Source organism: Ranitomeya imitator, chromosome 6 (genome assembly GCF_032444005.1).
Source record: "Ranitomeya imitator isolate aRanImi1 chromosome 6, aRanImi1.pri, whole genome shotgun sequence".
Classification (NCBI taxonomy): domain Eukaryota; kingdom Metazoa; phylum Chordata; class Amphibia; order Anura; family Dendrobatidae; genus Ranitomeya; species Ranitomeya imitator.
Window position 1 is genome coordinate 514,929,048 of NC_091287.1, and position 16,564 is coordinate 514,945,611.

General features: G+C 40.4%; 1 protein-coding gene across 1 annotated transcript in view; it reads right to left on the minus strand.

Annotated features, from left to right (window-relative positions):
• Positions 1-16,564, minus strand: part of CSMD3 (CUB and Sushi multiple domains 3) — a 2,093,798-nt gene that overhangs the window by 863,280 nt on the left and 1,213,954 nt on the right. Inside the window, exon 15 of the mRNA XM_069731799.1 lies at positions 10,977-11,303. Within this exon, the coding sequence (XP_069587900.1) occupies positions 10,977-11,303 (327 nt within the window). The remainder of the gene's footprint in view (positions 1-10,976; positions 11,304-16,564) is intronic.

Below are 16,564 nucleotides of genomic sequence, written 5' to 3' on the forward strand. Positions count from 1 at the left end.
AACCAATCAGAGCTCAGATTAATTAACTGTAGCAAAGTAGAAGCTGAGCTGTGATTGGTTGCTATTGGCAGACTGATAAATCCCAGCCAACAGGAAGCCCTCCCCCTTGGCAGTATATATTAGCTCACACATACACATAATAGACAGGTCATGTGACTGTCAGCTGTCGTATTTCCTATATCGTACATTTGTTGCTCTTGTAGTTTGTCCGCTTATTAATCAGATTTTTATTTTTGAAGGATAATACCAGACTTGTGTGTGTTTTAGGGTGAGTTTCATGTGTCAATTTGTTTGTGTTGAGTGGCGTGTGATGACATGCATGTAGCGACTTTTGCAAGATGAGTTTTGTGTGGTGACATGCGTGTAGCAACTTTTTGTTTGTCGAGTTGCATGTGACAGGTTAGTGTGTTTTGCACGTCGAGTTTTATGTGTGGTGCGTTTTGAGTATGTGCAAGTTTTGTGTGAGGCAACTTTTGCATGTGTTGCAACTTTTGTGCATGTGGCAATTTTTCTGCGTGTGCAAGTTTTGCGTGTGGCGAGTTTTCCATGAGGTGAGTTTTGCACATGTGGCGAGTATTGCGTGAGCCTTGTTTTGCATGTGATGAATTTTGCGCGTGGCGAGTTTTGAGTGGCGACTTTTTTGTTTCGACTTTTATGTGGCGAGGTTGGTGTATGTGTGGTGAAATGTGTGCTGAGGGTGATATGTGTTCAAGCACGTGGTAGTGTGTGGCGCATTTTGTGTGTGTGTTCATATCCCCGTGTGTGGTGAGTATCCCATGTCGGTGCCCAACCTTAGCAACTGTAGGTATATACTCTTTGGCGCCATCGCTCTTGTTCTTTAAGTCCCCTTTGTTCATATCTGGCAGCTGTCAATTTGCCTCCAACACTTTTCCTTTCACATTTTCCCCATTATTTAGATAGGGGCAAAATTGTTTCGTGAATTGGAAGGTGCGGGATTAAAATTTCGCCTCACAACATAGCCTATGACGCTCTTGGGGTCCAGACGTGTGACTGTGCAAAATTTTGTGGCTGTAGCTGAGACGGTGCAGATGCCAATCCCGGGCATACACACACACATTCAGCTTTATATATTAGATATATATATATGTTTTCAAGAATATTTGAGCACATGAATGTCCATTTTGCAAGTCGGCGAGAAAATCTCACCATATGGATGCCATACGGATGTCACACGGATGCTTACATGCGAGAAAATCGCATCCTCGCACTGCACACGGATGACATATGGATCACTGTTCAGGGAACATTTCTGCGATTTTCGTCCATGTAAAACTGACCGATTTTTTATATGTTGTATTTGACTCCAGCCTAAAGGAGGTCCCCCAAAAATAAACATAACGGTGTTTTACATACTGATCCGAAGGGGTCTAATTGTCAGGGACCTTGCAAAAGAACAGGGGCAGCAGCATTTTTTCCCCTCCACAGTAGCACTGCCATCTATCTGCAGTGTAGGGAAGTGCAACACAGCCCAATGTATGTGAACCAGAGCAGCTCCCTGTACAGTAGGGCCACTTTGACAGTAAAAATGATGAAGGAGACTTGACCCCATAACTGAGCATATTTACACCATTGTATAATTGGGAATATCCCTTTTAAAAAAAATGTAATATCTGCAGATTGTTTTACCTTTTTTTCCATACAGTTGCATTTTTTTTTCCATTTTTGCAAGTTTGTTTCCACCAATATCTCCGTTTGGGAAACAATGCACAGTCTGAGGGTTAGGGCTAGCGGAACACATCAAATAACTAGAGAAATGGTATAAGGTGTGTTCGCAGCCCGGGGTCCACCGTGTAGAGATGGAACCTGCTGCTAAGTAATGATGGACTATATGGCGGTACAATGAGGATACACACACGGGTTAGTTTCACCCTGTATGAAAGAAGGGAACCCTGTTGCTTCACAGGGCCGCAGTACCGCACAAAGAGCACAAGCAAGGAGTCACAGAACTCAATCCCAAGACTCGGGATTAGAGTTCGTCTAGACCACTTGTGCTCAACAGTACTACTGGTTGTCAGAGTATAACTAAAATAGTAATTTTATGCACAAGAATGTGAGCAGTGCCGCACTGGCGGACGCCACTAACCACCCAGACTTGGGTCAGGGAAGCTCTCTAATAGCGCACGGCGCCGCACTGGCGGTCACAGCAATAGACGCTGTATCGTGTGTTTAGTACTGATGTCTCTGTCGGGTGCTAGTTAGCAAACATCCACATTACGTGAGCAGTTATACACAAGGGAGGGGATGATTAATGAGCGATTTTCACGCATCAACACACACATGTTTTCAAGTATACACTAATGCATGGCTGAGCGGCCATGCGAACCTTTTATAGCAGCAGTGCTACAAGACCTTCCAGATGGACTAGTAGGAGCCGCAACAGGACCTGAGCATGTGACCCCTGACCTCCAATGTGAGGTCGTCCTGTGGACATGCTCAGTATGTGAAAAGCAGGCCTTAGTTCCAGAAAGACCTGTTCGATGCTGAACATTGCTGGCTACAAGGATGAAGCCTGGAAGCGCAGTAGTAACCAGTCGTCCAGTATCAGCCTGAGCTAGACACTGGGACCAATGTCTCCACTGAGCAGACTCCAGTGCAGCTGAAGAAGAATGGGAGACTGCAGTGGAGATGGTTCAAGATTCCCCCTGTGCAGAGGCGGGAACTTGACACCTAACACTGAGTTATGTCAACGCTGCAGTTTTTACTTGAAACCAGGGGTTACTCCAGGTCACCAATAAGCTGCAACCTTAGAAGGTAGACTTTTCAATGACTGTCCATTAATACGGAAAATCTGATGGTTCAGAACTAGTGATGAGCGAATATACTCATTACTAGAGATTTCACGAGCACGCTCGGGTGTCCACCGAGTATTTTTTAGTGCTCGGAGATTTAGTTTTCATCCCCTCAGCTGAATGATTTACAGCTATTAGCCAGGCTAAGTACATGTGGGGGTTGCCTGGTTGCTAGGGAATTCCCACACGTAATCAATCAGGCTAATAGCTGTAAATCATTCAGCTGAGGTGAGGAAAACTAAATCTCCGAGCACTAAAAAAATACTCGGAGGACACCCAATCGTGCTCGGGAAATCTCGAGTAACGAGTATATTCGCTCATCACTATTCAGAACCTGTCCGGTCCCTTTTAGGCTGCATTCATTTATATCTTCAGTTTTAAAGCTGAAGTCTTAAACAGGTAAAGTTTTACTTTTATTCTACTTCCACATATGCAGCAAATATTTTATACGTACCTGCCTGAAATCAGCTGGGAAAGGAGTTCGGCATGCTGGAAAGCCCCCAAGGCAAATGTTAGGATTTGTTTCAGCTTTGCGGTAGTATGCTCTGGGGTAGTGTGGTGTCACCTGCAGGTCATTTTTCCTTACTGCAGGTTTATGAAAATTAATGTGTAAAGTGTGTTTTGTGATAACATCATGGATGTGTGCAGCATACTGTGGGTGCAGTATGAACGGAGATACAAAAGAATCACCGAAATAGAGTGTTTTGAAATAATATTTGAGGATTATTATTATTATTGTTAGTATAATTATTGTCATACTTTTTTCTTGGTCAAAAAGATTAACAATTATTTAAACACTACATTGATAGGATTTTTGGCTATTTTTATTCTCTTCTATACCAGGGATCATTATGTGCACATACCATATATCTAATTTTTTACCTGTATTTTATCAGCATGAAAGGATAGGACATCACTGTAAGTCATGCATGGCAAGTGAACTGCAGCTGAATAAGAATATTAAGCATTGTACGAGAAAACCCCTACTGGCAAAACATCAGTTTTATGTACCAAGCTGGCGTGACATATGTCACAGTCAATCTAATGTTAATGCTACACAATTACACTTTGAGAACTTATTAGTGACAGCATAATCCACTGGTGTCACTTTGAAAAGACACTAAATTTATATTGGTATTAATTGCATGATTCTGGCCTTGGCAGAAGCAATTACATGTTTAGTTATAGCGATAAGAACAGACATACTCCTTAAAGAATAAATTCTAGCATCAGTTTAATCAAAACTTCAAACCACTGACTCCCTTAAAGGTATTTTTATTTTACCTGGGTACAAAATTGATGTAGAGAAATACTAGGATTGTCGTTCTAAAGATTCACCCTTGTGAAAATTATATAAAGCCTTAACCCCTTCATGACCCAGCCTATTTTGACCTTACTGACCTAGCCGTTTTTTGCAATTCTAACCAGTGTCCCTTTATGAGGTAATAACTCAGGAACGCTTCAACGGATCCTAGCGGTTCTGAGAATGTTTTTTCGTGACATATTGGGCTTCATGTTAATGGTAAATTTAGGTCGATAAATTTTGCGTTTATTTGTGAAAAAAATGGAAATTTGGCTAAAAGTTTGAAAATTTCCCAATTTTCAAATTTTGAATTTTTATTCTGTTAAATGAGAGAGTTATGTGACACAAAATCGATAATAAATAACATTACCCACATGTCTACTTTAAATCAGCACAATTTTTTAAACAACATTTTTTTTTGCTAGGAAGTTATAAGGGTTAAAATTTGACAAGTGATTTCTCATTTTTACAATGAAATTTACAAAACCATTTTTTTTAGGGACCACCTCACATTTGAAGTCAGTTTGAGGGGTCTATATGGCTGAAAATACCCAAAAGTGACACCATTCTAAAAACTGCACCCCTAAAGGTACTCAAAACCACATTCAAGAAGTTTATTAACCCTTCAGGTGCTTCACAGCAGCAGAAGCAACATGGAAGGAAAAAATGAACATTTAACTTTTTAGTCACAAAAAATGATCTTTTAGCAACAATTTTTTTATTTTCCCAAGGGTAAAAAGAGAAACTGGACACCAAATGTTATTGTACAATTTGTCCTGAGTACACCGATACCTCACATGTGGGGGGAACCACTGTTTGGGCGCACAACAGGGCTCGGAAGGGAAGGAGCACCATTTGACTTTTTCAATGAAAAATTGGCTCCAAATTTTAACGGACACCATGTTGCGTTTGGAGAGCCCCTGTGTGCCTAAACATTATAGCTCTCCCACATGTGACCCCATTTTGGAAACAAAACCCCCAAGGAACTTATCTAGATGCATAGTAAGCACTATGAACCAACAGGTGCTTCACAAATTGATCCTTAATAATGAAAAAGTACTTTTTTTCACAAAAAATTACTTTTAGCCTCAATTTGTTCATTTCCACAGGGGCAACAGGATAAAATGGATCATAAAATGTATTGTGAAATTTCTCCTGAGTACACTTATACCTCACATGTGAGGGTAAACCACTGTTTGGATACACGGCAGGGCTCAGAAGGGAAGGAGCTCCATTTGACTTTTTGAATGAAAAATTAGCTCCAATCGTTAGCGGACACCATGCCGCGTTTGGAGAGCCCCTGTGTGCCTAAACATTGGAGCTCCCCCACATGTGACCCCATTTTGGAAAATAGACCTCTGATGGAACTAATCTAGATGTGTGGTGACCACTTTAATCCGCAGGTAAAAGGCACTGCATTTTACCTGCGGATTTACCACGGATTTCCAGTATTTTTTGTGCAGTTTTCACCTGCGGATTCCTATTGAAGAACAGGTGCAAAATGCTGCGGAATCGCACAAAGAATTGACATGCTGCGGAAAATACAACACAGCATTTCCGCGCGGTATTTTCCTCACCATGGGTACATCGGATTTGGTTTTCCATAGGTTTACATGGTACTGTAAACCTGATGGAAAACTGCTATGAATCTGCAGCGGCCAATCCGCTGCGGATCCGCAGCCAAATCCGCACCATGTGCACATAGGCTAATTCTAACCTCACCCTAACCCTAGTGGAAAAAAAATATATATTTTCTTTATTTTATTATTGTCCTTACCTATGGGGGGGTGATAAAAGGGGGGCTCATTTACTATTTTTTTTTATTTTGATCAATGTGATAGGTTTTATCACAGTGATCAAAATCTACCTGGAATGAATCTGCCGATAGGCAGATTCGGCGGGCGCACTGCGCATGCGCACGCCATTTTGGAAGATGGCGGCGCCCATGGAAAAGATGGAAGAACACCGGGAGGCTCGGTAAGTATGAGGTGGTGGGATCAGAGCACGGGGGGTGGATCGGAGCATGGGGGGAGTGGACAGGAGGATGGGGGAGCAGAAAGGAGGATGGAGGGGAGCGGACAGGAGGATGGAAGACAGAAGGGAGGAGATCAGTGGTGGTGGCGGGGGCAGATCGCAGTCTCCAGCCATGGCTGATGCTATTGCAGCATCAGCCATGGCTGGATTGTAATATTTCACCAATTTTCATTGGTGAACTATTACTGTTGCTCTGATTGAAAGTGAAACATCACTTTCAACAGCCAATCAGAGCAATCGCAGACACGGGGGGGCAAAGCCACCCCCCAGGGCTCAAGTACCACTCCCCCGTCCATGCAGGTCGCGTGAAATTACAGTTAACCCTTTCACCCGACCTGAAGGAGCGCGATCCGACCATGACGCATATGTTGCGTCACAGGTCGGATTGGCACAGGATTTCATGATGCATATGCTGCATCAAAGGTCGGGAAGGGGTTAACCACTTCACCCTCCTTCTTCTTGAAAGGCAAATGGCAGCATCAGGAGTTCGCCCCACCTCTGTAATAGCAATAGATAATGTAAGTTCCTAAGACTCCCTCACCATTTTTCAGATATAATTTGAAGGCATTGTCAGAAAAAAATTAAAACTGATTTTCCCTGCAAACACTGATGTTCTACAAAAGTACAGAGAATCTTACAATGTGACTAACAATGTGACTAAGCTTATTCTATTTACCGCAACACAATGGAAGAACTGGATAGCAGCATATAGATACAAATTACACTGTCCTATGGAAGCCACAGCTTAGGCATCATTGGATTACCATCATGGTAGGTGCTGGGGTCTTCATCAGGTCCCCAAATGTTATGTCAACCCATTGGCACACTGAAATTTCATCACAAAGAGGATGTTAGGTGCATTGAATGGATCTCACTTCTTAAATGCTGCTGTCAGAGATATGACACAACATTGAATAGGGTAAAAGATCTCCTTGAAGCTCCGATTTTTTCTACTAGAGGCAGATGTTGACTGTGTAAGACAGCTAAAATATGTCAATTATGGTGCGGCTCAGCTCCTGCAAGCAACGCACATCATACATGTAAGATGGATGCTAGTAAGGAGATATTACAATAGTGGCCTAAAACAAAAGAACAATACATTAATAAAGTACTGTTGCCAACATCAACAAAGAAAGTGTTATACGTGATAACACTATAAGACATTGGCTAACTACCTATTCAATAAAATGTGATATAATAGTGGTAAATAGTGTTGAGCGATACCGTCCGATACTTGAAAGTATCAGTATCGGATAGTATCGGCCGATACCCGAAAAATATCGGATATCGCCGATACCGATATCCGATACCAATACAAGTCAATGGGACATCAAGTATCGGAAGGTATTCTCATGGTTCCCAGGGTCTGAAGGAGAGGAAACTGTCCTTCAGGCCCTGGGATCCATAGGGATGTGTAAAATAAAGAATTAAAATAAAAAATATTGATATGCTCACCTCTCCAGCGGCCCCTGGACATCACGCTGGTAACCGGCCGGCTTCTTTGTTTAAAATGAGCGCCTTCAGGACCTGCGAATGACGTCGCGGCTTCTGATTGGTCACGTGCCGCCCATGTGACCGGCACGCGACCAATCAGAAGCCGCGACGTCATTCGCAGGTCCTTAATTCCTAGAATTAGGAGTTTTGTGAATGAGAATGACGTCGCGGCTTCTGATTAGTCGCGTGCCGGTCACATGGGCGGCACGCGACCAATCAGAAGCCGCGACGTCATTCGCAGGTCCTGAAGGCGCTCATTTTAAACAAAGAAGCCGGCCGGTTACCAGCATGATGTCCAGGAGCTGCCGGAGAGGTGAGCATATCAATATTTTTTATTTTAATTCTTTATTTTACACATCCCTATTGATCCGATACCGATACCCGATACCACAAAAGTATCGGATCTCGGTATCGGAATTCCGATACCGCAAGTATCGGCCGATACCCGATACTTGCGGTATCGGAATGCTCAACATTAGTGGTAAACCATCTAAATAATACGTACTTGCGATAATTACCTATATGTATTTAAGTAGTCCCTACACTAATATCAGGAAAAGGACACTGTAGTCAAAAGAACAGAAGGAACAGCTCAAAGAGAGAGACCAGCAACCTAATGGCTTGATACTATCAAGATAACAGTGGAGAAAACCCTGGTGGACCTATATAGGTTTATACAAGATCGATCTTCCTACAGATCGTTCATCCATCAAGTTGCCATGGCTTCAGATTGAGTCAAAGGCTTTTAAAAAATAAAATATTACCATTATAGTCACACCCAATGATAAATCAGATAATCACCACCAAAACAGTGACCACTTCAACTCATGATTAAAGCAAAAGACAATTTATTCTGGGGAACTATTGTTCAGATGGTACCCAGGAGAAAAAAAAATCCAATAAAGAACATAAAAGTCTTGACAAAAGATCTTTAGCACTACAGGATTTTATGTGCATAAGACTTTTGTGCATAGTGAATAGATAGGAGACACGGTCAACAGACATGAGTGAAAAAACATTTTACAGTAATGTCATGCAGGCCATTTAAAGTCTATGAAAATAAATAGAAAAAGTGATTAGCTCACCAATCCAGGGAATTAATCATATTGTACCATTAGGTGGTGTTCCCGATGCATGAAAAATGTAGCAGGACCACTTTTCCAAGTATAAAATATATGGTAGATTTAATCCAGCATTTGAGTCTTCTTTATTTATTGGTCCATAATAGCACATGATAGAGAAAGCATAAGAACAGACAAAACCCATGTGATTCAGGTGGTTAGACCACCCTTATCCATGATATCTTGAGTAAGGGTGGTCTGACCACCTGAAATGCCTTGGTTTGTCTGTTATACTTTCTCTATGATGTTGTGGATAAGTAAACAAAGAAGACTTAAGTTTGTGATTAAAGGGTGTACCATGATTAAGGGTGGTCTAAAACCTGAAACATGTTGTTTTTTGTCTGTGTTTATACCTTATAAAGTGCTATTATGGATAACTAAATAAAGAATCAGTTTCTTATGGCTCTTGAGCACTGGATTATCAAAGTTGCAAACCTTCTAGAAGTTCCTGAACAGTCCATAAAAATAGGGCGCTTTTTTGCCCAAATCCGTAAAAAAGATGTAAGACGTCAGTGATTCTTTTTAAGCTAAAGAAAATTATGCACATTACAATGTTGACTAATTGTCAGCATTTTACAGTTTACAGTGAATGCAGCTGATGTCTTCATTTCATAATTATGGGCTGTAGACATGGATCAGTTGTAACTAGTGTTGAGCGATACCGTCCGATACTTGAAAGTATCGGTATCGGATAGTATCGGCCGATACCCGAAAAATATCGGATATCGCCGATACCGATATCCGATACCAATACAAGTCAATGGGACACCAAGTATCGGAAGGTATCCTGATGGTTCCCAGGGTCTGAAGGAGAGGAAACTCTCCTTCAAGCCCTGGGATCCATAGGGATGTGTAAAATAAAGAATTAAAATAAAAAATATTGATATATTCACCTCTCCGGCGGCCCCTGGACATCACGCTGGTAACCGGCAGGCTTCTTTGTTTAAAATGAGCGCCTTTAGGACCTGCGAATGACGTCGCGGCTTCTGATTGGTCGCGTGCCGCTCATGTGACCGCCACGCGACCAATCAGAAGCCGCGACGTCATTCGCAGGTCCTTAATTCCTAGAATTAGGAGTTTAGTGAATGAGAATGACGTCGCGGCTTCTGATTGGTCGCGTGGCGGTCACATGAGCGGCACGCGACCAATCAGAAGCCACGACATCATTCGCAGGTCCTAAAGGCGCTCATTTTAAACAAAGAAGCCTGCCGGTTACCAGCGTGATGTCCAGGAGCCGCCGGAGAGGTAAATATATCAATATTTTTTATTTTAATTCTTTATTTTACACATCCCTATGGATCCGATACCGATACCCGATACCACAAAAGTATCGGATCTCGGTATCGGAATTCCGATACCGCAAGTATCGGCCGATACCCGATACTTGCGGTATCGGAATGCTCAACACTAGTTGTAACCATTATGATTTACTATGGTTTTCCAATGTGTACATAAAAAATATTGTCTGCCCGTAATATATTGATAAAAAGTCAAGTTGTCAACCCTGTGGATTATATCGGGCATATACATTTTAAGCCTATATGACACAAATCTTTCCATCACCTATTTAGAAGCCACTGGTTGTATGCACATGTCCAAAGTTATTTACATTCTATGTCCTAGATCAACCATAAGGCCTCCTTATTTATAGCCTCACCATTCTGTAAGGACTCTACTTTTTCACTGTAAAACTTCAATCCACTAGTTTGACATGTTAGTAAAACCCAAGATTGTTATTCAAGTCACACATTTTGGGTGACCACATATAGACATGTACATCATTAAATGAATACTGAGAGCATTTTGAAAAATAGATTTTTTGAATACTTGTGGAAACTTTTTCCTAACAAACAGGCATCCCTCACATGTATTCAGGCTGTCTAGCAGTTGTAAATCATGTAGCTGCAGCGACGAAAACTAAATTGCCGAGCACGCCAAAATACTCTGAGACCACCCGAGCGTGCTCTGTGAAGCCCGAGCAACGAGTATACTCGCTCATCACTAATGGTCATCTGTCATTGCTCATTTTTCTAAATGTAAAACAAAAAAGAAAGGTAAAGAGACGCCCTTAGTCATTATGAATGAGCAAATATGCCGAAATTATAATTTGGAAGTTTTCTTTTAACAGTAACATAGAAAAATGACTGCAATCATGTTACTCTCATGCTTTATCTGTTACAAAAATCACATGCAACAAAATATTATCTTACTTACTGCTATACGTAATATTAAATCCACGTCCAGACATAGAATGATCTGCTTGGAATTCCAACCGTAGTATGTGATTGTTACTAGTAAGATGAGATGGGACTTCAGCACCGGTGAATGTTCCTAATATTGGAGAGTCTAAAGAGTCACCATCTTTAATTGCCAAAAAATCAAACTGTGATTCCAAGTCAAAATCATTAAACGACAAATGTATCCGGCTTCCTGGATCCGAAATAATGGTCCAGATGCAGTTTAAATTGTTTCCGTAACCTTCTGGGTAGTCAGGAGAGAGGACTGTTCCCATTGGTGCAGTAAAATTTGACAGGCATGGAACTATAAAAATGAAATACAATAAATTAGTGATAGGACAGGTTTTAGGAAGCTCTCCACTGTATTCATACACATTTACATAACATGCAGTTTGCTACTTTTGATTGCCTACGTGCGGTTATAGTCCCTGGGCGTTGGCCAAATGAGCATTATAATTGTCAGAAGTAATTGTTTTTTGTCTATCTAAAATCTCTTCATTGAAAATCACATGGGTTACATATAAGTCCAATATAAAATCTTTCTTAATGCAACAGAAAACAGGATTATGGGTTTGTTCAAATTAAGAAAAAAAAATACGACTTGGAAGTGAAAAACTTTAGCTTAATTATAGAAATCTTCATTAACTTGCTGGAAGTCTTTACTCAAGTCTAAACAACAGATGGTGTAAAATTTCTCAGTGTAAGATATTAGGATTAGCTTTATGTACTACGGGGACAACAAACTTATTTTAATTTGAAGGTTGTAACAGAAAGGTACCGTTCAACATAAGTTCTTTAGTTGGCAAAAGTGTAGTATCCATATATTTGCACATCTGGCATTACAATTAAAGTGATGAAAACACAGAAAAACAATATCAGTCTATCTATCTATAGAAAAAGAGATTTTGGAACAGCCCCAATTAAATTACTTACAGGTGGGTGTCAAGCCGCCAGACAAATATCCAGTTTGTTTCATAGCAAAAAAAAACAATAAAAGACAGCAATCCAAGCAAGATGAAAATAAATTGAAAAAAGTTGACTTTATTGAGCCCAAATGGCAAAGTTTCAATTCATAGTACCCTGAGGAAGGTTCCATGAATGAAACGTTGCCATTTGGGCTCCATGTAGTCCATTTTTTTCAATTTATTTTTGTCTTGCTTGGAGTGCTGCCTTCTATTGGTTTATATCTATCCATCTAACTATCTGTCTTTCTGACTACATTTCTTTTCTTTGCAATATACATTCGCAGGTTGTGATTGCCTCCATATTTGGCTGAGCACTCTTCCCATTAGGCTATTTGTAATTCAAGCTGAGCCTTACTCTTTAAATCTATAGGCTTTTAGTCCTTGGGTGGTATATCTGGGTAAAAAAAAAATCTAGGATCTTATTAAAGAAAGGTACGCCTTGTCGCAGTTGATGAGCCACACGCGAACTGGTCAATTTTGACTCAAAGTACCTTGTGTATATGGCATCTAATATAACCTATGTGCTTACGTACCATCTATCAATCATCTGTCTATATAGCTAACTAATAATTTGGCTTGAAAAAGTTACTCACTTGGAATGAAACATTGCGCTGGCATGATGGGTCAATAAACCATTGAACACTGGACTATCCTTTTTCTCTTTTGAATATCTAGTTAACTATCTAATAGGGATGAGCACATCGATAAGTGGAGGATTGAGTTTAAGTAAAATTTCCTGAAATTCGCAGTTCCATGCAATTTTGAACTTTTTAATACTTGATTTACATTTCACAAAATAAAGAAAAATTTGCTGGATTCCATTTTCTACAGTGCTAAAGGATAACTGAGTGCGCTACTGTCATTTTGTGCAGCCACGCTGGATTCCCCATGATACGCTGCGCCTGTGACATCTAACAGTAATACTTTTACATTGGGGGCAGTCAAAGATCGGCATTTCCAGTGGTGCATAGTTGGGCACAGGACTGGCAGTTTGTCATTTGAAACTTTGCACATTTGGAGAAGCCATTTTCCATCTCCACTTGCTAAGTGGATTAAGCATATTATATCGGAGCCAAATTTTTGAAATCTAACCAGTGTCACTTTATGTAATAACTCTGAAACGCTTCAACAAATCCCAGGGATTTTGAGACTGCTTTTCGTGATACATTATACTTTATGATAATAATAAATTTAGGTCGATATGTTTTGTGTTTATTTATAAAAAAATATCAGAAATTTGAGAAAAAATGTTAAAAAATTTAGGAATTTTCAAACTTTGAATGATTATCCCTTTAATCCAGATAGTCATACCATAGCAAAACATTAATAAATAACATTTTCCTCATGTCTGCTTTACATCAGCACCATTTGTAAAATGTTATTTTCTTTTCTTAGCATTTTAGGAGGTTTAAAAATGTTGCAGTCATTTTAGATTTTTTCAAAGAAATTTACAAAATATATATTTTTAGGGACTTATCCATGTTTAAAGTGACTTTAGGGGTCCCATATATTGGGAAACCCTCAAAAGTTAAACCATTTTAAAAACAGCACCCCCTGACATATTCAAAACTGCTGTCAGGTAGTTTATTAACCCTCCAGGTGCTTTTCAGGAATTAATGCAAAGTGGCATGACAGAAATAAAAATGTGTATTTTTACCACCTAAATGCCTCTAACTTCTGAACAGATTACTACAGCAATCAGACTCTAAAGCCACTATTTGGTCATGAATTGCCATGGCAAACATCAGGACCACACAATCATGATCTCAGGGTGCCAATTGGGATAAAGAGGAAGCCCCCACACTCTGTTAACCATTTATAATGATGTAGTCACTATTGACAGCAGCATCTAAGGGGTTAAACAGATTTGGACGGTGCAAACACTGATCGTAGCTGATGCAGCAAGTTGTCAGCAATAGTGTACAGCGAACAACTGCTGGATTGTCACCTGTATGGGGAGGCTATTCTCTTACATCTCAGGTCAGTCGTCGTCTCAGACGTCTTGGCTGTCATTAAGGGGTTAAAACTTCTCTCTTTCTAAGATTCAAGTAAATTTGATTTCCGCAAAACAAATTTTGGGGAAAATTCAGCAAAGCTGGTGAAAATGAATATCACATTTTCTGCTCGTATCTACTATCTATCTTTCTGTTATCCATCCATTTCAAATTTATGGCTTCATGCCAACTTTAAGTGTTGGCTTTTTAACCGACATATTCTTCTTTTCTCAGGCAATGCCCCTCTATGCTTTTTCAACATCCCTTCACACTTCTCTCACGCCTCCTAAACATGACATTGGACTCTGGGGCTCCGTCTAATGAAGAAACGACCCGGCGTCAAACTGATGAAATCTTCCAGAATAGCTGCATGCCTTGGAGGTTGTGTGTCTGTATTTTGGCAAAGGCATATTGTACGTGCAGCTGCACATTAATTTAAAGCTATGGGAGTGCTGGCTTATAAATATATTCCTTATTGTGCATTATTATGCACGTTTTAATTAGAGCTAAGCTGAATTCTATATCTTCCAGAGTTTATTTGAAGCCTTGTTAGGCACACTAAGAGGTGAGGCAACAAAGTTAGGGTCTATCTAATGGATTCACCTTGTTGGTGGTGAAAGGCTTATTTATTTTTTGATCAAAAAAGTTAACTAATTACCTGTGATTATTTCAATGAGTAGCAATAGTTTAAGGCTAGGTTCCCATTGCGTTAATGGGAACGCGCTAACGGACAGCGTTGCATGGCGAAATTAACGCCGTGCAACGCGTCCATTAGCGCGCCCATTCACGGCAATGGGAACGCGCAGCACTAGCGCGTGCCATGTTCGGCACGCGCTAGCGACGCGCCGGTGTTTTTCTGGTGCGCCGTGGATGCTGATTGCAGCGTCCGAGGCGCGCCCGCGGTCCGGTCCCCGCTCTCGCAGATCGGGGATCTGCGAGAACAGGGACGTTACCACGACCCCCGAACGCGGCCCCGTTAAAAACATTGCGTCAGCGCAATCCGCTAGCGCTAAACGGATTGCACTAATGCAATGTGACCCTAGCCTAATACATGTGCTCATAATCACAGAGCGCCATTGTATAATAATTATTTGTGGCTTTATAACTTAATCTGGCAAGCAAAGGGAAAACAGGTGACTGTCTGACATAACTGGGTCTCTGGCATATGACTTCTCCATTAAAACTAGACCTTTCACAAAAAAAATTTATGTTGAACTAGAAGAAGAGAGGAAAAAAAATCATTTTTTTTAATCATTGTTTTGTCTCTCCATTGCGGAGAAATCAGCATTCAAAATAATAGCACCTAATGAGTTAATTTTTTTTTTAAAGTGATTGTTATAAAGATAGCTTTTACTGCGGGGTTGTACTTATTCTCCCTGTATGATGCTGACCAATCACATGCAGACAGCAACACTCAAAGGGAAGAAGAACACGCCCAGGTTTCTCAGTCTGTGAGTTGTAATGATACTTTTCTGATATCCTGGTCAAACTGTCTGAAAAGACTCAATGAATTAAACAAAAAATACTTAAAGTTAAAGTAGGTGTTAAATGCTTTGATTTTTAATATCTCCACATTAGAGAGGCAAAATAAAAAAATGTTTAATACTTCTCTGTGGCCACTATTACATTCTTTATCCCGTTCATCGTGCAGAATTTGATGAAAGGTTCTTTTTGAAGATGTCCTATACCCGCTAGCTGCATATATGTTTTATTTAAAAGTCATAAATATGAAGACAATTTTTTTTTTAAATCCCAGAGCTTCAGTATGTACAAGTCCAGATGTTCTCATAAGAGACTGGTCTGCACTTGCAGCATCCAACCTATGTTCCCATAAGCCAACACTACAGCCTGAGGAGACATCAGTTTAGTGCAAAATTTGCAGCATTAGCATAGCAGTAACAAACTCGTATGCTACTGTATAGGTTCAAAGAAGGTATGGCCATGCTAGGATTGCATAACCCTGAAAATGGAGCTGTCTCTTTATGGAGACATTTATACAAATGAGAAAATCTGTTTGAGATATTGAATGAAATACACCTTGAATTTTAGAAAAAGAATTTGCCCAGATTGAAACCTTTTGGGACTTGCTTTGTGCAACTTAAGCAAGATGATATCTGAGCTTCGGTCACTTTGCTGGATTGCAGAGGGCCAGGAAGGGGTTAAAATGAAACAACTATCCTCTCCTGGCTTTAAACTGCTCCACCATGTAGCCTCACTCTAATCTGGAGGTCTTCTTAGGTTCATTATAGCCTCTTTTTATGTCAAGTGCAGTGACTTCTCTGACTCCTGACAAGAAGTTATGATGCCCTCAAATCCAAGATGAAATGTGGCCAAGTCTGCACTCAAAAAGCCATTAACTGCAGGAAGACACCTCACCAGTCCAAGGAACACCACATGACCAGAGAGGGGCTGGCAGAAAGACAGATAAGGGTCAATTGAGCATTTTTTAAATTTATACTTTGCTTTGCCTATGTTTATTTTACTCAAAGACATGAGGAGACCACAATGCACAACAATGGAAATTTGATTGGCAGAAAATATATTTGATGTGAATTGTTGAGTCTAATTTGAGCAAAACTGATGAATTTTTGCAAATTTGCTTAAAC